Source organism: Neofelis nebulosa, chromosome 7 (genome assembly GCF_028018385.1).
Source record: "Neofelis nebulosa isolate mNeoNeb1 chromosome 7, mNeoNeb1.pri, whole genome shotgun sequence".
Taxonomy (NCBI): domain Eukaryota; kingdom Metazoa; phylum Chordata; class Mammalia; order Carnivora; family Felidae; genus Neofelis; species Neofelis nebulosa.
In genome coordinates this window covers 19,276,674-19,299,591 of record NC_080788.1, presented here as the reverse complement: position 1 = coordinate 19,299,591, position 22,918 = coordinate 19,276,674, and the positions used below count along the sequence as shown (strand labels likewise).

Below are 22,918 nucleotides of genomic sequence, written 5' to 3'. Positions count from 1 at the left end.
CTGCTTGTTGACAATGCACCTGGTCACCCAAGAGCTCTGATGGAGATGTACAATGAAATTAATGTTGTTTTCATGCCTGCTAACACAACATCCATTCTGCAGCCAATGGTTCAAGCAGTAATTTCAACTTTTAAATCTTATTACTTAAGAAATATATTTTCTAAGGCTACAGCTGCCATACACAGTGATTCCTCTGATGGATCCAGGGAAAGAAAATTAAAAACCTTCTGGAAACAATTCACCACTCTAATTGTAGTTAAGGACATTTGTGATTTGCAGGAAGAGGTAACATATCAACATGAACAAGAGTTTGGAACAAGTTGATTCCAACCCTCATGGATGATTTCCAGGGTTCAAGACCTCAGAGGAAGAAGGGACTGCAGCTGTGGTGGAAACAGCAGGAGAACTAGGATTAGCAGTGGAGCCTGAAAGGGGCACCTGGATGGCTCAGTTGGTTGAGCATCCGACTTTGGCTCAGGTCACAATCTCGTGGTCTATGAGTTTGAGCCCCACATCGGGCACTGTGCTGACGGCTCGGGGCCTGGAGCCTGCTTCAGATTCTCTCTCTCTCTCTCTCTCTCTCTCTCTCTCTCTCTCTGCCCCTCCCCTGCTCATTCTGTCTCTCTCTCTCTCTCAAAAATGAATATAAAAAAAAAATTTTTTTTAAAAAGGAGTGGAGCCTGAAGATGGAATTGAACTGCATCTCACAATCTAACTTGAACAGTGAGAAATTGCTTCTTACAGGTAAGCAAATAAAGCGGTTTCTTGAGACGGAATCTACTTCTGGTGAAGATGCTATGAAGGTTGTTGAAATAACGAAGGACTTAGAATGGTACATAAACTTAGTTGATAAAGCAGTGGCAGGGTTTGAGGAATGACTCCAATTTCGAAAGAAGTTGTGGGCAAAATGCTATCAAGCAGAATCGCATGCTACAGAGCAATGTTCACGAAAGGAAGAGGCAATCGATGTGGCAAACTTCACTGTCATTTGAAGAAATTGCCACAGCCACCACACCCTTCAGCAACCACCACCCTGATCAGCCAGCAGCTGTCAACATGGAGGCGAGACCCTCCACCAGCAAAAGGATTAGGACCGGTTGAAAGCTCAGATGATGGTTAGCATTTAGCAATTAAGTGTTTTTTAATTAAGGCATGTATAAATATTTTTAAACATAATGCACACTTAATAGACTACAGTATAGTATCAACATAACCCTTACGTGCACTGGAAAAACAAAAATTCATTGACTTGCTTTACTGTGATAGTCACTTTATTGACGTCGTCTGGAACCCAACCTGCTCATCTCCAAGGAATGCCTGCAAAGCAGCAAAATGTAATTTACCTGCACAAGCTAATGTTTTATATCTGTGAGGCCTAACACAGTCGCTACTAGTTATATGTTGCTATTGAGCACTTGAACCACGGCTACTCTCAATGAAGAACTGAATTTTTTAAATTTCATTTAGAATTTATTTTATTTTTTAATTTCTTTTAAAATTTCATTTAAATGTAAATAGCCATGCCTGCTACGGACAGCCTAGGATTAAATAAGAAAGAGAACCTCACTTCTGGAATAGAGACAGCATCAACTAACCAAGTCAAACTTGCTCATTTTCTCAGTGAAACTGGATTCCTCCCACAGGACCAACAAGTATGGCTTCACACAGCTGTTCCCTGACCAGGCTTCCCTGGTGGCCATATCGCTGGCATCCCAGTAGGGTCCCAGGCAGCCTGTTATCTCTGCATTTGGGTTAGAGCTGATCATTCACTGGCGGTTTCACTGTGCAGGTGAACTGGTATTACAGTGGTGAATGGTTTGTATTAAGCATCTGTGTCTTTTCTTTTTAATTTTTTTTAATGTTTATTTATTTTTAAGAGAGAGACACAGCACGCGAGTGGGGGAGGAGCAGAGAGAGAGAGAGAGAGAGAGACAGCATCGGAAGCAGGCTCCAGGCTAAGCTGTCAGCACAGAGTCCAATGCAGGGTTCAAACTCACAAACAATGAGATCGTGACCTGAGCAGAAGTCGGACGTTTAACCAACTGGGCCCTCCAAGGCGCCCCTATGTCCCCTTTTTCTTAATTGCATTTGGTTAACTTTCAGCTGCTCATTCAATGGCAACTCTTTCTCCTGCAGGCCCCAGACCTCAGTTATCTTGATTTCTTTTCACTGCCACCACATGGCCAACTAATCTATCAGCAAAGCCTGTTGGCTCCACTTTCAAAACCTCTCTAGAATCTGACCACTTCTCAACGTAGGACTGTTCTTGTCTAGGATGAGCCACTAGCATCTCCTGCCTCAACTATTCCAAAGCTTCCCGACAGGTCTTCCCCTTTATCTTTTGCTCCTCTACAATCTACCTCCTTAAGCCAGAGTGAGCCCTTCAGTAAGGTCTTCTCATTCTTCAGTTGAGAAGCCTTCGATGGTTTTCCATTCTCAGTTGGAACAAAGTCCAAAGCCTTTTTGAACCTTCAAGGACCTACGGAACATGCCAGCTCATCATCTCTTTAGCCTCTCTCCCATCGTTCTGTTCTTGCTGTAGTCTTCCTGGCTTTTTCTTCAAAGTGCTAAGTATGTTCCCTTCCCAGAACTTGTGCAGCACTCGCTTGTTCCCTTTGCCTCTTTAAAAAAAATTTTTTTTTAATGTTTATATTTGAGAGAGACAGTGTGCAAGCAGGGGAAAGACAGTGTGCAAGCAGAGACAGAATCTGAAGCAGCTTCAGGATCTGAGTGGTCAGCACAGAGCCCAATGCAGGGCTTGAACTCCTGAACCACAAGATGATGACCTGAGCCAAAGTCGGCCGCTTAACCGGGGCCACCCAGGTGCCCCATTGTTCCCTTTATCTTTAACGTTTTTCTCCCAGATATTCTCATGGTGTGGTCTTCATTTCTTCCAGGACTCAATTCAAACAGCACACTGGAGGCCTTCCCTAAATACCTAATTTAAAACAAAATCCTGTATACCTCTTTATCCCTTCTCTGCTTCACCTTTCTTCACAGCACTGATCACCACCTGACATTGTACATTTCACCGTCAATTTCCTTCACTCAGAAATGTTTAAGGGCTGGGGCGCCTCCATGGCTCAGTTAAAGCAACTGACTCTTGATTTTGGCTCAGGTCATGATCTCAAGCCACTCATTGGGCTCCACGCTGATAGTGCGGAGCCTGCTTGAGTCAGCTCAGGTCTTCATATCACCGTCCGTGAGATCAAGCCCCACATCAGGCTCCATGCTGATATAGTGCAGAGCATCCTTGGGTTCTCTCTCTATGCCCTGTCCCCACTTGCACACGCTCGCTCTCTCTAAACAAATAAACTTAAATACAAAAAAACGAAATGTAAGTGCCATGACAGCAGGGACTTTATTTTGTTGCTGTATTCCCATTATGTTCAGAACAGTGCTTGACACATAGCAGGTGCTCAATAAATGTGTTTAGAGTGGGGTGCAGGGAAATGAGACCAGAGTTCTGATCAGGAAGCAGGCACCCACCTGCTCTTGCTGAGATTGCAGGCCCTTTCACTAAGTTCACATACTATCACTAGTGAATTTGCTAAAACGCATCCGTTTCTGCCACTCCTCTCTATCAGATGTCAAATGGCTAATACAGTCCATAGAATAAATTATTGGATATGCTCTAATCATACTGAACTTTTCTCAGTTCCTAAAACCAAACATGTTCCTTTCTTCTTCTACCCTTCACACTCAGTGTCCTATGTGTTTCAAAAATCCCACATCTCTGTCCTTCCACTGCCCCATCCCTGCCCCACCTTTCAGGATCTCAAGTCAAACCATATTTTCTCTAGTAAACCTCTTTTGCTGTGGCCCCCACATCCACCACTGCAACAGTGGGGACTTTTTATACCCGGCACTTAGCTCACTCTGTTGGAACTGCATTGTATCCGTATAGGCAGGCCATACAGAATCATAGCTAAGACAGTGGATTTGAACCCTAGCTCCACGATTTATGAGGTGAATGGCCTTGGGCAAATTACTTCCCATTCTGTGGCTCAGTTTTCTCAATGGAAAAACTACTACTCACCCTCACAGAGCTGCTGTGAAGCATTAGGTTACTAAGTGCTCAATAAGCATTGGCTATAAATCTATCCAGCCACTTGACTATGAAGGACCAGACAGCTAGCACAACACTCATTCTGTACCTTGGTGCCTGGCCCAGAGCCTGGCATATGTTAGGTACCCAACGAATATTTGCAGAATAAATACATGAATAAGTGATTTATGGAGGACCAACGGGCCACCTCATCTAACTATCTCTATGAACCTTCCCCCACCCTCATGGGACTGGGGGCCAGGAGGAGGAGGGGAAGAGAAATGAACCTTTGTTTTTTGTGGCTTATTTTGCTCACTTACCCACATTTGAACTGGACTTCAGTTCACCTTAATACCAATCACAAGAGAAGCTTATTAACAGGAGGGGGGGGGGCCAATCTGGAAATTTTCAAGCTCTTAAAGAAACTATGGTTTTAGGACAAGAGCAGGTAGGTCAAATTCAAACACTTTTCTAATCCCACCACAAGTCTGGCCCATTTTCAACCAATATTCAATATTTTTAAAGAAAGGACTAGTCTTGTCTCTGTATGGCTGGGGAGCAATTCTGTGAGATAGCTGGTATGTGTTTCCTCTCTCTGTCATTGAGAACAAAGAAGATATGGGTGCTACCCTCCGAAGCTTCCACAGGAGATAAAGACATTAAACAGAATAGTACACAAATAAATCATTACACTTGTGATAGGAGCTACAAAAAAAAGGTACAGACAATAATATCGTACAACAGAAGGATCTGCCCAAGTCTGGATGGTAAGAGATTTCCTTGAGAAAGTGATACATGAGAGCTGACAGAGAAGCGGGCATGAATGAGGTGAAAGTGGTGGCAGCAGGGTGAGCAGGGGGACTCAGCAGGTCCTGCGCATAGGCCTCTGGGCTCAGTGGATGTGAATGAACACAGAGAGGCTGCGGCTCAAAGATGAAGCTGGAAAGATATCTCAGAGGAGCCAGAACAATGAGGGTCATGTAGGTCACATTAAGAATTTTGACTATTACCCTAAGAGAGATGGAAAACTTTCAGTGATTTTAAAAAGGAAATATTTTCATTTTAGTTTTTTTAATGTTATTTATTTTTGGAGAGAGAGGGAGAGAGGAGGGAGAGAGAAAGAGAGAGTGAGAGAGACAGAGCGCAAACAGGGGAGCAGCAGAGAGACAGGGAGACAGAATCAGAAGCAGGCTCCAAGCTGTCAGCACAGAGCCTGATGCAGGGCTCGAACTCACAAGCCGTGAGATCATGATCTGAGCTGAAGTCGGATGCCCAAATGACTGAGCCACCCAGGCGCCCCATTTTAATTTTCATCACAGATCATTCTGTTTGGAGACTGGCTGGGAGGGGGCAAGACTGGAAGCAGGGATGAAGGAGAACATCATCACAGTCCTGGTGAGGCACGAGGATTCCTCACCCAAATGTGGGGCAGTGCCTCCAATGAAAAGAAATGAGAAGATCTGGCAACTATTTAGAAGAGCGTCAAGGGTGGTTTCTAGACTGCTGGCCTAGCAGGCTGTGGTGCCATTAGCCATAAAAGAACATGTCCAAGCAGCAGCCTGTGCTGTGTGTGAGCCAGGAACGTGCAGAGGCTTAACACGCAGCTGAACACGCTGGTCTAGAGGTCAGAAGGCAGGCTTAGACTAAACACAGAGCACTGAGAAGCATTACCTGCGGCCAAGGGCACAGGGAAAGACGAAAGTTCTTCTCCTGTTAACGTTTCCAAATTGATATATAATGTGCTAGGAAAAAAATACTTCCCAAACCTCCTAATTCTGTTAGGGTAACAGGAGTGAGTAAAAGGTGCTATGTAAAAACAATTGAGAGGCTTCTCCAAAACATTTAGTTCTATTGTTTTAAAATTTTATAAGAAAACATAAAGGGCTAAGAGTAGCCAAGGCATCCTTAAAGAACAGAATAACAAGGAGATTTGCCATACCTGCCTCCTCCTGCAAATCAAAACTTTAATTACAGAGTGATATTAATTATAACAGTATTATACTAACTCAGGGTTATACCAACAGACACTAGACTCAATGGAACCATGCATATATGAAAACTTTATATCTGAGCCAGAAAGATATAGCAATGAGGACAGAAGTGATGACTGAGGCTACCCTTATGGGGAAAAAGTATGAAATTGTACCTGACCATCTCATACTAGACACCAAAATCAACTCTGGAATAGATTAAGGATCTATGTGCCATAAAACTTTTTAGAAGAAAATACAGGCAAATAATGACCCACTGGCATGGTGTGCAAGACACAAAAAGCACACATCCTAAGGCAGATGAAAAAATTCAACTACAATAAAATGCAAACTTCTGCCCAACAAAAACAAACACGACATCAAGAAGATAAAGCTAAAACCGGAGAGAAGATTGGCACAACACATATCTAACAAAGAAGAATATACGAACAATTCCTACAAGCCAATAAGAAAAGGACCAGCAAAGCAGCCCAGTGTTGCAATGTTTTGTTACTCAAATGTCATTTCGGGGGGGGGGGGGGGCGGGGGGGGGATAGGGGACTGGGGGGGAGGAAGGAGAGAGAGGGGGAGAGAGAGGGAGAGAGGGAGAGAGAGAAAGAGAGAGAGAGAGAGAGAGGCAAGCAAATCACAAAGAGGAAGAGCAAACCATCTTGTGATGGATGCCTGGCAAAGGTGGGGGAACAGGCGCTATCCTACTGGTCAGTAAAGACAGAGCCACCCTAACATTTGCAGAACAATTTGTCAAAAAATCTATTAAAAAAAAATTTTTTTAACATCCTTTTGGTTTGGCAATTGCACTTCTAGGAATTATCCAAGAGATAAACTCTCACATACATTAAAAAAAAAAAAATTCAGTCAAGGACATTCTCTGTAATACTCTTTCTAGTAGTAGAAAAATGAAAAATCAAAATGTCCAACAATGAGGGATAAGTTTAAATAAATTACATCTGTGCGACAGAATGTGAGATACTGTCAGTAGCGATAAGGAGTTATTGCTGGGCTAAACTGTCAGGTGGAAAAAGCAAGATGTGGAATAGACTATTAACAAGAAAAGGAGCAGGCTAGAAGGAGGAGGATGGAATATTATATGCATCTAGACACACAGGTTATATCTGCCGGGACACAAAAGAAACCAGTAAGAGTGACCGCCTCTGGGAAGGGATGTCACGGACAGGTGCTAGAGAGCAGGCGTTTTCCCCTCACTGAACAGTGCAGAATAACTATCCTTTGGTTTTTAACCACATATGTTATGTTCTCAACAAATAAAATCCACTGAGAAAATTTTAGCCATGCTCAAATAATAAAAAATAAAGAATGGTTTAGACAAAAGACAGTGTGTCCATACTAATAAATATTATAATTAGCGGCTAAAAAGAACACAGTAAATCTATGTGTATTATAGAACAGGCCCAACAGTATTTTCGGGGGTACCCCAACAGTATTTTCGGGGGTAATGAAAATGTTCTAAAATTACTTGTGATGATGGATGCCCAACTCTACAAATATACTAGAAGCCACTGAACTATATGCACACTTTAAATGGGTGAATTGTAAGGCATGTGGATTCTACCTCAATTAGGAGCTGTTAAAAATACCTATACACACACACACACACACACACACACACACACACACACACCCATGGCTACACAGAGGGGAGGGTGAGTGAGGATGCAGGGTTCAGAAAACTGTGGCCCACAGGCCAACTTTGGCCCACCATTTGTTTTCATGAAGTTTTATTTGCACACAGGCATACTTATTTGCTTCAAATTGTCTATGGCCACTTTCATGCTACCTACAAAGGCAGAGTGGAGTATTTATGACAGAGACAGTAGGGTCTGCAAAGCCTAAAATATTTCCTATCTGGTCTTTTACAGGAGTTTGCCAATCCCTTATTTAGAAAAAATCTTAAGTTGTACAGTTCAGCAGAAAACAACTGCAGGATACCATGGTCAGTACAATATCATTTTATGTTCTAAAACCACACACAACACAATATGACATATTTTCTGTAAGTATAAGTAACAATATGAGGAAATTATCCCAAACTCATACCTATGGTCACTTCTGAGAGGGGCAGGCAGAAAGGATTGGGAGTTGGGCAAAGGGGTCTTTGGCTTTATTTGTGATTCATTTGAAAACTGTTTTATTTAAGGAGACACAGTAATGTTACTACCTGAGTAATTGACTTTTTTTTCCCCTTTAGTTAATTGCTTAAAAGCAAGGCTGGCAGAAGCAGAAAGTAACAGGACTAGGTTGTCAACTCTTGGGGTCACCTGGGTGGCTCAGCTGACAGAGCGCCCAACTTCAGCTCAGGTCATGATCCCACAGTTCATGAGTTCAAGCCCCGTGTCAGGCTCTGTGCTGACAGCTCGAAGCTGGGAGCCTGGAGCCTGTTTCAGACTCTGGGTGTGTGTCTCTCTCTACCTCTCCCTGCTTGCTCACTTGCACTCTGTCTCTCTCCCTCTTAAAAATAAACAAACATTAAAAAAAAATGTCAACTCTGATCTTGGTAAGCACTGCCAGAATTTTTCAGATCCTATGGCTTTCAATTTCCCTGATCTTTCTCCTGTTCCTCTCCGTATTTCCCCTTCATCAACATCAGGACTGAGGTTTCTAAAGAGGAAGGTGAACTGAGGGAAGAGCCAGGGTGGCAGGAGGGAGGGAGGACAGCTACACAGCAGGCATGGGACAGCGAATGGCTGGGCCGTCAACGATCCACCGTTTCAGGGATTTAGTTGCTGTTACAGAACCCCTGGGGTGTGTGAAGACCCGGGGTCCCGGGCTTAGCATTGCCCTGCAATTAGTTCCCACTCACAGCCTCCATGTCCCTAGTTTCACGTAATTCGCACGACCTTCAAGAGAGCCCTGGGACTTCTCAAGTTTTCTGTACTTCAGGTGGGTTTACAAGGCTGACTCATCTCATAACATAGCACACCTTAAAACAAAACCAAATGGTTGTCAAAGAGCAGTGCAGGCCCCGGAAGGGGCATGTGTGGAACCTGAGTCCCAAATAAGCTGCTTTACACCATAATTTACAAAGATAACATGGGTATGAATACAGAATACATCTAGCCCATCTTTGGAAAATTAAGAAATTCAACTGGGGAAAAAAGTAAACTAGTCTGGGATAATTATTAGTTCTTATTATTATGGAAATTGTTAACTATGGGAATGCACAGATTTTCAAAGCAAAAGCATAAAATGTCAGATGTCGTTCCCAAATGTGTATATTTATACACAACAAGACCTCAGATAATCTATCTTCTAACCTACAAACTATGTACAGATCTGGAAAAGGCAGGAGCTCTAAAACAGTAATAAAAGATGCCATCCAAAAGTTTTTTTTTTAAAGAGGTAACTTCAAAAGATAGGACTTCATTAAGGGCATGACACTTAAAGGGACCCCTGCTAGGTCTGTTTGCATGAGCAATTATCAAACGGGAAACTTGTGCAACTCTCTAATTGTGGGTACCACAACCACTTCTGCTTCCGAAACAGAAGCAGCCGGACAACATGGAGGGTTGCTTTTACTTGAAATGACCCAGGAAAATCTGGCTGTGTATAAATACAGTTACAGGCGGGGGAAGCACATTATATTCACCAAATTGCGCTTTAAACAATCTGGTTTTAAGCAAAACGCAGCACACCTGCAACAAATCTTCACAAAGGAGAGAATAAGAAGGTGGGTATCAACCAAAGGGAAGCATTAAACATTATATACATGTACACATATATTTAAACTAAATATAATTTAAGTTTCTCCTTGACAAAAAAGCTTTGCTTCCAGAAAACTCACCTCCATGTTCTAGAAATACTCGAACACATCTTTCCTTCCCTCTTGCTGCAGAGAAATGAAGAAGGGTCCAGCCATTAGCATCCCGGCCATTTGGAGAATAGCCTTGTTCTAACATCTTTCGTACTGTGTGAACATCCCCGGCAGCCACTGCAGCCTGAATCTGCAATTCTTCCTGGAGTTCAGGGTTCCTTCGACAATGGTGGTGTAACATCCTAGCTGAGTCCACTTTTTACCAAGGATTCATTAGGTCACAGGGAACAGCCTTTAAGGGCAAGTAGAATATGTGAAATTTAGAATACTTGGCTCCTCGCAGTGTGTCTATTAAATAGCACAGAATTTTCCATTGTTAAATCATGTAAATCTTAGTCATGACAGTTCATCCTACTACAACTAATTAATATGCACCTCCTATAACCGGAACTTTGGTAGCTTCCCAAAGATTATAAAAGATTTCAAACAAAAAGCCAGGCATAATGCCTTAAGTTGCGGTTACAGGAAATTTCTTCTGTAGTCTTTTGAAAACTCAAAGCAAACATCCTATGAACATAGCAGCATTATTTTAGGTATAATGGAAGGTGATGCTGGGCAGCCAGAAAATGGGAGACAACAGAGTAGTCAGGTGAGTGCTCGTCTTAAGAGTTTGATTTCCCTGGAGCACTGTCGGGGGTGGGGGGGGGGGGGGGACAGGGCTCAGTCGGTTAAGCATGTGACTTCCTCCACTCAGGTCATGATCTCATGATCCCTGAGTTCGAGCCCCCCGTCAGGCTCTGTGCTGAGCTCAGAACCTGGAGCCTGCTTCAGATTCTGTACCTCCCTCTCTCTCTGCTTCTCCTCCACTCATGCTCTGTCTCTCTCTCTCTCTCAAAAATAAACAAACATTTTAAAAAAATTTTTAAAAAGAGTTAATTTCCCTAATGCATGCAGTTATAAACCATTCAAGGACTCGATCACAGATCGAGTGAATGCAGGGTATCAAATGGTCAATTCATAGCCTATGAAGATTAAAGACTATGAGAAGCAGTTTAAAAAAAAAATGAAAAACTTCAGATGAGCCCCCTAAAGTATTTCAATATTTTATTTTTAGCTCCAAAAGGTGAAAGGTTTGGGGGGGAAAGAAGTGCGTGGGGTAAAGTAAAATGCATAGAGAGTATGCATTTTCCTTTTGTTCATTTCTTTCTATCCTCCCCACTTTGTTATTTGATGCATGATTTACCACCCCTCTTCTTCTGCCACGTTATCTTTTCTACTTTTCTAATTTCAGTTTTCTAAAAGTTTTACTCTAATTGGCAAAGTACCAAGATCACACAAAATATCTAAAAACTCTAAGAATCGGGGCACCTGGGTGGTTAGTCACTTAAGCATCTGACTTTGGCTCAGGTCATGATCTCACGGTTCATGAGTTTGAGCCCCTCTTCGGGCTCTCTGCTGTCAGTGCAGAGCCCACTTCGGATCCTCAGTCTGCCCCCTCCCCTCTCAAAAACAAATTAATTAAAAAAAAAGAAAATGTAGAAAATCCAAGTGAGATAAAAAAAAAAACAAAACAAAAAAAACTGTAAGAATCGAAACACCACCACATGAAAAAAAATCATTTTAAAGAAAAAGTAGTGTCCTGGACTTCTGCACCCTCTAACAGGTCACAAAAGAGGTGTGCACTCAGGCTCAATATAAAATGAGATCTCCTTCATGCAAAGAGGAAAAAGTCCAAAGTGAATTGTGAAAAGTGGCCCTTACATGTGTGTGTACAAAAACTTTTTCAGTGGGTTTTTAAGCTTTACAGAAGCTTACAGAAGCTTAAACTAACACGCTTCTATGAAGCCATTCCATCTGGGCTAATTTTAAGGAATAGATTAGACTCATCTCCTAATTAGGCGGCTTCCATTTCTAAAAATAAAAAATTATGTGATAAAGTCCTTTAAAGACATTTTGGTCTCCTATGTAGGTTAGACATCTTGGGATAATCTTGTTACCAATAATAATTTATCTTGCAAAACCTCTTGCTATAGATTGTGCAAAGGTAAACTTAAGCCTGACCTAGGTCAAATCATCACAGCTTAAGAATACAATCAAATGTCCTATGTTGTTTCATAAAGTGAAAATGGTTATTTCAAACTCGTATTCCTATTAAGTAATATAATTTAAAAATATCAGGCTACTATTACAAAGAGCTATCTCCTCAGAGAAAATTTGGAAATGAGAAATTTCCTGACAATTTGTCTCCTTAATAAACATGATTTTTCCCCTTATCCCTTTGCTTAATTACTTTTTCAATCAACACTATAAAACTAAGTCTCTCATCTTAAAAATGACCAAAAACCCTTTTGGAATAGGTTTCTGTGTATTTTTAGAGTTGTAAGCAAAGACACTGAATACCACTGGAAGAAATTAATGAAAACTACTACTATATGCTCAAAATCAGCTTTAACAGATTTTTTTTTTTAAATGAGACCATTATCTTGGCTCTTAAATGAGGTCTACTATGTAAGATTCAAACAGTATAAAAAATAAACAAACAAAAACCTGGATTTTCTTTTTTTTTTTTTTTTTTTAATTTTTTTTTTTTTTCAACGTTTTTTATTTATTTTTGGGACAGAGAGAGACATAGCATGAACGGGGGAGGGGCAGAGAGAGAGGGAGACACAGAATCGGAAACAGGCTCCAGGCTCCGAGCCATCAGCCCAGAGCCCGATGCGGGGCTCGAACTCACGGACCGCGAGATCGTGACCTGGCTGAAGTCGGACGCTTAACCGACTGCGCCACCCAGGCGCCCCAAAAACCTGGATTTTCTTTTAGCAAGTGTTGTGTTTAGTATATGTTAGCTGCTTTGAAGGGAAAAGCAACAGCTATATGGATTTTCCTCCCCAGAACTGCACAGATGACCAATAACCTTCAGTCACTTACCTTGTGGAAGAATGTCCCTTCTTCTGATACGTGGATTGCCTAATAACCATTGTGCACATACAGCATTGTGAGGAGAAGGCTCAGAGTGTGTCCAGATTGCAGCGTGATTGAGCTTTCTTAACCTAAAAACAAATACCAATTATGGGAAGATTCCTAAAAATAATAAAAAATCAGAGATGCCTACACACTCTACCTTTCGATGAGCTTAAATTTTAGTGCTTTCTATCAAACTTCCAGAGCAGAGAAAGAACTCAGGTCAGTTCTTACAGAAAATGATCTTGAGACTTACATTAATCTCCAAACTGGTACGGATATGGTGTATTTTCAGGATTTTTTTTCTTAAAAGGGCAGTTTTTTGAAAAAGTAAATTAAAAAAAAAATCACACATTTGAAATTCAGATGCAAGTACAGGTTCCTTTTATCTTATTTTTTGCTCTATTCAGAATATATTTTCAGGCTTGCTTCATCTGAATTACTTTTTAACTGACACTGTTAGGCGTGTGCTCTTTTCTAAACAGGACAAAAATGAAAGTATGTGTTCATTCAATATAGTAGGTGGTCAGGGCCAAAATGGAATCTATGACAACCAAAAGGAGAGTATATCTTTAAATGCTGGTTCTTCATATGCCCTAAAAAGCATTATGTTAATCATTTTGAAATGGTTATTCCTTTATATATACATCAAACTGCGTAAAAGATTAACAACATCCTTGCCAGCTTCCCTATATGAATTCTGGAAAAATCCTCTCTACAATTGAAAGAAAAAAAAAGGATCTTTCTTCATATAGATTAAACCCTAGGTCTATGAACTCCATTAAGGTTAAGAGCACATGCTAAGTGACTTCCACACTTTATGCTCAAATCACTCTAGAAATTACTCACTGGGAGAACTACTACCCCACCCCATCCCAGTAGGGTAGGTATGCTAAGCCCTCCATCACTTAAACAGGAAAGGCTGGGCTACCTGAAAACCTGACAACCTGATGTACTATGGGGAAGAGTGGCAGTCCTAGGTGCCGCTGGTTGCACACCAGAATTTACAACCAATCTACATCAGTATATAGTCCACTTTGACCCTTTCCTTTTTCCAAGGCCAAAGACTTGGCCAGCACGCACTTGGAAACAATATTTAACTTAAAACGGACTATCATTTCTTAAAAAAATGAATTAGAGAATTAGACATGATCAGAACAACTCCTACAAGGCAAGCTGCAAAAAATGCAGAACTATCATTACAGAGATGCCCAATTCTGAGAGTGGGGCAGGAAATATACAATATGAGCCTGGAGCATCTCACTGTGCCAAAAAGGAAGTACTCAAAGAGAAATGCAGTGATGGGGGAATGTCATAGGAACATGGGCCAACCACAAGAGCTCTTAGTAGCTAAGCTGGAACAACTTGAACAAGATAAATATAAGCGGTATGGATTCTAACCCAAAGTCTAGAATAAATACCAACAGGCCCATACTGCTCTGATTGAATAAATAAAGGATGGAGCAGAAACAAATCTCCTGTACAGAATTCCATATAATTGCATGGATCCCCCCTACTCAGGGAGGTAGAGCATAACTCCCTTCTCCTTTAGTGTGGGCCATGTAGAGATTTCCTTCCCATGAGGACAGCATGGAAAAGGAGGGAAAGAACAACTTTACGGCAAGAAACCTGAAAAACACTGCCTCAGCCTGGTGATCGTGGTTAACAGGCAGCAGTGCCAAGTCACGTGACAAGCATGGAATGAGGAGAATGGCAATTTACCGTGGTGATCTTTCTCTCCAAAGCCCATAACCCCCCTAATCATGAGAAAAACACCACACAAATTCCAGCTGAGGGACATTCTACAAAATACCTGACCAGTACTCCTCAAAATGTCAAAGCCATCAAAAACAAGGAAGTCTGTGGAATTGTCATGGCCAAGAAGAGCTTACGGAAACAAGAAGGCTAAATGTAATGTGGTATCCTAGATGAGATCCTGGAACAGAAAAAGCATATTAGGTAAAAGCTAAAGAAGTGTGAACACGATATGGATTTTAATTAATAATAATGCTCATTGTTGGTTCATTAATTGTGACAAATCCATCTATTAATATAAGCTGTTGGTGGCAACTGGGTGTGGAGTATATGGGAATTCTGTACTGTCTGTGCAATTTTTCTGTAAGTCTAAAACTATACTAAAATAAAAATTTGTTTAAAAAATGCAAACCGAGGTCTCCAATGATAAGCCTCCAGCATTTTCCACAAAGGAACAGGTGATTATTTTCCACATGAGCTACATCTACATTGCAAAAATCAATGGCACTGGCTGCCTTACTTCTAAGGGTGTCCTTGGTATCCCCTGCCTCCCAAGAGAAGGGGAGATAGCTCTCCACGGTTTCAAGCCTTTAGGAATCTTGTTCTTAGGCCTTCTATCTACCCATCGCCCCTTCCATGGAGGCAGAGGGGGTAAGTGGGGAGGAGGGCATGCAAAGTGGGGGTTGAGGGGAATATGAAATGGTACTGACTTATTAACAATATCAAGAAAAGGCTTTGTGTTAAAGGATGAAGTGACTATTTCTCTGAACAAGAAAGATGCACAAACCACAATAACTTGCAATAATGCCGTATGGGCTACTTCAATCAGACAGATGAAAGTCCACGGAGCCCCTGACATGTGTTTGGCACACTGCTAGGCCTTGGCCACTGGTGTCGCCCCCTGGTAAAACTTTACTAGAGAGTTCTGCATACTTAAAATAAATTAGATACACCTAAAAATGTTAAGATCATTTTTCCCTTTTCTGACAATACCAAGTGCTATAAACAATAACTATAGGTTTAAACCAAAAGAGCACTTTAGATGCAATAGTTTTTACTGGAAAAAAAACAAGACACACACACCATGCACACAGAATCCTTTGTCAGCTGCATCCCTTAAATTATGAAAGGCAATGACTTAATTACCATTACCAAAACATCCTAATAGTCCAAAGCACCAGACAAGTAATTAATTTTTATCTTGGTGTTATTTTAGGAGAGTTTGTACTTAATAGAGTATAGCTATCCACATATGAATACATTTAAAAAAAAAGACTATTGAACTTAAAAAGTAAATACAATATCTAGTGCTAAACATGCTATTTAAAAAATGAGAGAGAAGTTGGGGTGCCTGGGTGGCTCAGTCGGTTAAGTGTCCGACTTTGGCTCAGGTCATGATCTCACAGTTCATAAGTTCAAGCCCCGCATCGGGCTCTCCACTGTCACTGCATAGCCCACTTCAGGTCCTCTGTCTCCCTCTCTCTCTGCCCCTCCCCTGTTCCTCTGCACGTGTTCTTTCTCTCTCTCAAAAATAAATACTAAAAAAAAAAAAAAAAAAAAAAAAAAAAATCACAGAGAAGTCCAGACACAGGAAAATGGAGAAAAGTCTATATTCTCAAGGAGTGCACATTTGAAAATCTGATAGTTCATGAAGAAGTCACCTATAAAATAATAGAATATGGCCAAGGAGGCTATTTTCTAAAGAAATAAATGTACAGTGTAAGCTGTTTTTAAATTAATGACTCACAATGACTAAAATTCTGAGGGTATAATCTTAGAAATCCCATTCCAGGTTTCAGTCAGAAAAGACAAGAAACAAAAAACAAAAAACAAACCATGCAGACAAGACTTCAGAATTATGTATCAAAATGAGCCACTTCCCCAATGTCTATCATTTTTATATGAGGTTTTACTGCAGAATAGTGTGGTGAATTGTGTTGTTTAAATTTTACGAATCCATCTTTTCTAATCTACGTCAGGTCAAAAGGAAACAATGCAGGCCTCTGAGCTTTTACACTGTTGACCATACTAGAAAGTATACATTTAGGAATTAAAATTAACACTGAGGCACCTGGGTGGTTCGTTCAGTCGGTTGGGCATCTGACCTCAGCCCGGGTCATGATCTCACGGTTCGTGGGTTCAAGCCCCACATTGGGCTCTGTGCTGACAGCTCAGAGCCTGGAGCCTGCTTCGGATAATATGTCTCCCCCTTTCTCTCTCTGCCCCTTCCCACTTGCGCTGTCTCTCTCCCTCTCTCAAAAAGAAACATTTAAAAAAAATAAAAAATAAGATGTTAACACTAAATTCTATAAAGATGCCAAAGGAACTTCATTAAGTTAAAACTAAACTTCTTGCTTCACATAATTAAAAGAAGTTTATATTCACAGAACAGAGTGAAGAGTAAAATAACTATAATATAAAATATATTTAAGACCTGTCTAAAATTGTATAAAACTTTCACCAGATTTGCCACATGTCCCCGATTTCCTCTGGCATAAATGATTAGTCACTAATGGCTCTTTGCATATTATTTTCACTAAAAGTCCACATATTTTTGGATTAGGTGATACAAATTAGAACTGTGCTTTCAGATTTCACACCACTAGAAGCAAGATAACAGCTTGCTACTCAAAAAAGGAAATAAGCATTTCTTTGTAGAACAGACAGAGATATACAGGCTGGTAAGAAAATAAAATCAGCAACTCCAAGGATATTGGCTCTGAGGAAAAAAAAAAAAAAACAAAACAAAACACCATTGGGTCACAAGTTCTAAGAGGGAAGATGGCTGCATGGCTGCAGAAACACTGTAAGGCCCAAAGTATACAACATGGCCGAGGTCTATGTTGACCAGCACTATTGATATGATCAAGAGCCTGGAACCCAAAATAAAGTAGAAGTGTTTTCTAGTATCACTCCTCATGGTTAGCATGGTGTTTATGTTCTAAAACAAGTAAGGGTATTCATATTTCCTCCAAATTACTGGGCCTCTGCGTAACACAAGGATGTGTTATCATGCACAACTTATCTATAATTCTCAAATGTTCCAGCAGAAAAACCAACCATTTTCATGGAATGTGAAGGAGGCAAGAAAGGAAATTGTATAATTCACTATCCAGACTCAACTCAAGGCTTAAATCACAAATGTTGTAAATGAGGAGGTCTTGTCAATATTATCATATTAACCCCTGTCCGGCTTTATCATCTTAGCAGCCTTACATCAGTACCTAGAAGGTTTGCAAAAAAAGAGACAATCATTCTCCTTAGGGAATGTCTTCAGCTGAAAATGAAATAAAAGGCTGTAAGTCAGATATTAGGTAATATATAAACCTTATCTGACTTTAGGCTTTTTAGGAATAGTATGAACTTCTGTGTTACCAAAGTTAAACGTGAAGAAAATAGATATATATAGAATATTAAATAATCACGCATGGTATTACTTCAGGTATAAAGAATGTAAGTATAGAGCCACAGCATACTCTAAATGCATCACTGTAGATCTTCAGTTAAAATCAGTTATTCTCCCTATGTGACTATAAATCTATATTTGGTTATCAAATAATTCAGGCTCTTTCCATTTTTTTTTTCTCTAAAAACCTGTATACACGGCAATCGAATTAACACAAAGTTAACTACCAATCTGAAAAATATAAACTACCTAACTGTCCATGCTGGTAAATAATTACCCATATTAAACGTTTTAAATGTTCAGCATAATCTAGACCAAACACTCTCAATCATGCTAATACTAGGAATAGATGTCAACGATTTATATACATATTCCCTAATTAGAGAAAGGCAGTTAAAAGCTGAGAGGAGCAATGAAATATTATTTAAGCAATGAGAATGATCTGGCTGGCAACCAGAAGAAAGCAGTGTTCTCTCTGTAACTTACAAGCCTGACTCGCCACAGACCTGCTCCCTTACCATCTCAGGTGGTAACACCCCTTGCAAATGAAAACATGCTAGAGTCATATCTAAAGTAGAAAAAATATGTAAGTGAGAAGGCCTGAATAGAAAACACATCATTTGTCTTTACCTTAAAAACATATTCCAAATATGTTAGCATTTAAAAGACAAAATTCCTAAAGTAATCATTGGGCATCTCTCTGGAGATTTCCATATTTGCATAATGAAAATTGCCTTTAACTTTTATAGACTTCTGCCTAGCTTTTACTGAAGTGAAGTGGACCCTATATGCACATAAAGGCTGCCCTAAATGTTCACCATGGAACAGTCAGTGGTAGATACTGATTTTCAATTCCATTCAGTAGCATACACTCTCCCTTTGGAGTCCAGTACCAGGTCTCAAGAATATGCAAACCCTCAGAGCACTTAAAAGTATCTTTAGCAATGTCTTCACAATTAAAAGAATAAGGAAAGGCATAAATTTCTTTTGGGGGAAGGCAGAAAGTCCAGTGGAACAGAGTAAATCAACGATTTCCTAACAACTTCTGCTATTTTAAGTACTTCTTTGTACCTGAAATTCCCTAAACAATCTGAGATATTAAAATAACTCTGAGATTAACAAGTCACTTTATACTCCTGTTATTGGATGTTAGAGAAGTCATTCACTTGACTAATTTGTGAATTAACTCTTATATAATTTCCCTGATCATATTCCCTCTTTAGGAATTACATGAATGTCCTAAACTTACCTTTGGTGTATTTTCCAGAAGCAGCAACAAAATACGACGACAGAAATGTGATCACATGAATTAGATGCTTAAATTTCAATCTAACAAATTATCTGTAAGGATTTTGAAATAAACCTTATCTATGAAGAGTGCAAGAATAAAGCCCTAGATTCTAAACACACCAAAACATCCCTGTTTTCAAATTCTTGAGTGTCAAATGATTAACAAAATATTGTATGAAGTTTTGTAAGTTCTTCTAGAAAATCTAAGGTGTCATAAATATTACTTATCGTTTTATAACAGTTTCAGAACCCATTCACATCTGTCAACAGAAACACATAAAAGCCAGAAGAGTTAGTTACAGGTACGTGCTTCAGGAGCAAATATTGCTTTCATACTATCCACACTATTAAGGTACACAGATTCACTTTTCACTAGCAGAAAAAGTCAAGTTATTTTCCAAAAGTCATAAATTTCAAGCCATTACCGCATCTTCCTCTACCAAAACCTTGTCCGTTAGTTAACTCAAAAGATTTTCTGACAGAGTTAGAGGAAAGGTGATAGGCAGACATAAGGGGAAAACAGAAAATTGTGGTTTAATTAAAAAGCAGAGTCATTCAGAATTAACAAGCAATAACAAGGAATTGAGGAATTCCTCTGAGAGTAAGGTTTGGGGGGGGGGGGGCTACAAAAAGGTCTCAAAGTCTCAGAGCAGGGTAAATGGTACAGTGTACAGAAAGATAATGCAAAAAAGAAAAAGAAAAAAAGAAAACACAATGTACAGAGAAGGGAAAATATGTTTCTGGGATAGAGAAGTTATTATTAATTAAAATCTTAAGGATCAGGCACCGGCAGAGTTTTGTTTTTGCTGGGAAACTGGGTGCCAGGAAAGACTTGCATTTCCAGGTAACCACGCTGAAAATAAAGCAATGCTTAATGAGATAGGGGCTAGAAATAAACAATGGGGTGGGGAGATCTGGCTTATTACCTTTATACAGGATGCTGGTCAGAGGCTCTCTGCTGCTTCTCTGGTGGGTGGCTTGACCCTTCCTGCTCTCTCGTCTCCTCTAGCCAGCTCAAACCTGGAAAGCAAAAACCAGTGAGTGGTGCAGTGACCCAGGGGCGAGGAGGAAGGGGCTCTGAGAAGGGGTAGCAAAAGGAAGAGTGATAAGGGCAGGCAGGAAGAAGCAGTGATTCTTCCTCCCCGCCAGTCCCCTTCCCCTCGGGGGAGGTAACTGACTTTACCTGTCTCCTCAGCTGCTGCTTCTCTTCCTCCTTTCAGCCTTCTCCACACTCACCAACTTCTCCATTGAACAAACATCCCAGGCAGGGCCGGACACGGGTGTTCCTGATCCTTCTTGATGCCTCACGGCCCCAGCCCGCCGAGCATCCAGACAGCCGAGCAGAATGGGGACGACGGTCCTGACCGCCGGGCAGCCTCGGGGCAGGGGTGCAGGGAGGAAGTCCCGGCTCGGGTGGGGGGGGCAGTCCCGGTCTGAGGGCTCGGAGCAGGGGGCTGCCGCGCTCCGGGCCGAAGGCTCCCAGCTACCGGGGCACACGAGAGGTCTCGGGGCAGCGAGGTCCCGGGTCATACAGGGTCCGAAGTGCCAGCCGCAGGGGCTCCAGGCAGGGGGCTTTCGGGATGCACTTTGCACTGGGCCACCCCCGCCCCCTCCCTCCAGCACTTTGGGGTCACTGGGATGGGACCAAGCCTTCAGCAGCCAATCAGCGGCCGCACTGGAGCCTGAGCCCGGAGCCGTAAACCAGGTCCGGGGTGGGTGGGGGTGGGGGGTGGGGGCGACTTGGTTGGTTGGTTGCTTCCTTCTCCCCTCCTTACCCCCAGCTGCCCCCACCCCTTGCCTGCCGTAAAGCCATCTGCGCATTCGCGACAGTTAGAGGAGGCGTGCCGATCGAGGCTGGGACTCGTCTCGGATTGGCCTCACTCATTTCCCCCTCGGCTTCCCCACTGTGGCTTCCGATGCTCCGCCCCTGGCGGAGGGACTCGAAGCCGTTGCTAAGAGACACTGTACGCCGAACGGGACATCTGCGCATGCGGAAGGAGAAACTAGCTTATACTTTCCGCGAAGTACGGTGGCCTGGAGGGCGCTTTTGTGGGTTAGGATGGTGGTGGCCAGGCTGAGTCTCCCAAGCCAGATCCCTGGCAGGTAACTGAGAGCGGCCGCGGAGCTCGGCGGCGGGGGAGGAATGTGTGCCGCCGACTGAAAGGCAGGTCAGAGGGTCTAAGGTTGGGGTGGCAGCAGTCCGCAGGAAGCGAGGAGAGGGGCACCCTGAGTCGCCGCCCCTCCTCAGCGCTTTTCAGAGGCGGGTGTCGGGTCTGTGGCTCGTCTTTCGGTCCCCGAGGCCCCTTTACCGACCAGGCTGGGCTTGCCTCGCCCGGAGAGAAGAGGACTCTCTTTGGAACGGTGGTAACGCTGCAAAAGCTTTCCTGCGAGGATAGCCACCCTCACGGATTTCTGACAATGGAGGGGAAAGGAGAATGGAAAGTAATGCGAGATGGACGGGTTTATTGAGTGCGTGTATTCATTTAGAAAGTGATAACTGGCTAGACACGGTTCTAGCCGGTAGGGAGACAACAGTGAACAAGAGAGGTGCGATCACCTGTCCTCGTGGAGCTTTCGCTTTAAGATAGGAGACGGATAAGCACAAAATTATCACAAAGGGATAGGTTATATAAAGTGAAGCAAATAGTGGGATCGAGTTTGACTAGGATGTGATGACTATCTTAGATAAGTAGTCAGGAAAGGTCTCTGAGGAAGTGATATTTGAGCTGAGATCTGAATGAGGAGGGGCCAACCGTGCCAAGATCTGGGGCGATGGGTTGAGGATAATTTTGAAGGCAGGTGGAATCAACAGTGCAAAGGCTCTGATGCTGGAATAATCTTTGCTGTTTAACAGCAACCGCAAGAAAGACCCTCGTACTTGAGCAGAGTGAGTAAGAGGGAGAATGATTGGTAGTGAGGTTGGGGGTGTGGGAAAAGCTGCGGATCTTTGCAGGACATTGTAAGCCATGTAGGGAAATCACAATATCTTATTTATTTTTTGAAAAAATCCCTGACTGCTCAGGGGGAAAGACTGTAGCTGAGAGCGGAGTTACTGCAAATCTGGAAGGCTATTAGAGTAATCTAAACAAGCACTGACATTATTTTAAACTGAGCCATCTGATATACCAAACATTTGGCTACCACCAATGTCTACATAGAAAGGCCTATCTGATTATATAAAGGAAGTAATTTAATATGCCAATTACTTTTAAGTAATAAGATAAATTAAGATGTTGTGTGGCCGGTGGGGGTCGCTGCAAACACTTTGAATTTGCACGCGCCCCCCCCCCGCCCCACGTTGTCTTCTACACTATTCTTCATTCTGGAGTACATGTTTTGGTGCTTTCCTCATGAGCTACATACTGGCTTATGTAAGCAAGCACCTCAGTCCTGCCCAGGGAAGCCCATAGTCAAAGTGTGGGTAAACCAAACTAGAAAATATTTATAGACCATGCAGTGAGATAAATAGTGTAGTATAGGCTGAGGGAGCACTTGGCACAGCCCCCTAATCCTGAGTTAGATATGTGAAAGCCTTCCCCTGGACTGCAGGTTTCCACATTAAAGGTTGAACGTGGGAGGGAGAAAGTTGAATGTGATTTAGTCAGAGGGTGCCAGGCAAAGCTTGGGAACCCTTAAAGTGCATGGTTTTTGAGGACCTTAGAGAAATCCTGTAGCTTAGTTTGTGGGGCAGAAAGTTG

The 22,918-nt window shown here is 41.9% G+C and overlaps 2 protein-coding genes across 12 annotated transcripts in view; one reads left to right on the top strand and one right to left on the bottom strand.

Moving 5' to 3' along the window:
* ASB7 (ankyrin repeat and SOCS box containing 7) overlaps positions 1–21,107 on the bottom strand; it is a 50,778-nt gene extending 29,671 nt beyond the window's left edge. Inside the window, exons 1-4 of one of the 5 annotated variants that reach the window (XM_058736768.1) lie at positions 20,404–21,107; positions 20,147–20,240; positions 12,737–12,858; positions 9,839–10,100 (exon numbers count right to left, since the gene is read on the bottom strand). In XM_058736768.1, coding sequence (XP_058592751.1) covers positions 9,839–10,049 — 211 coding nt within the window. In that variant the 5' untranslated portion in view covers positions 10,050–10,100; positions 12,737–12,858; positions 20,147–20,240; positions 20,404–21,107. The remainder of the gene's footprint in view (positions 1–9,838; positions 10,101–12,736; positions 12,859–20,146; positions 20,241–20,403) is intronic. The other 4 variants (XM_058736769.1, XM_058736771.1, XM_058736766.1 and 1 more) reach the window with 4 other exon arrangements.
* Positions 21,108–21,201: 94 nt separating this feature from the next.
* Positions 21,202–22,918, top strand: part of LINS1 (lines homolog 1) — a 28,278-nt gene continuing 26,561 nt past the window's right edge. For 2 of the 7 annotated variants that reach the window (XM_058736760.1, XM_058736759.1), the window contains exon 1: positions 21,235–22,107. The gene's annotated coding sequence lies outside the window, so the exon portion shown is untranslated. Of the gene's footprint in view, positions 22,108–22,918 lie in introns of all 7 variants that reach the window. The other 5 variants (XM_058736764.1, XM_058736761.1, XM_058736765.1 and 2 more) reach the window with 5 other exon arrangements.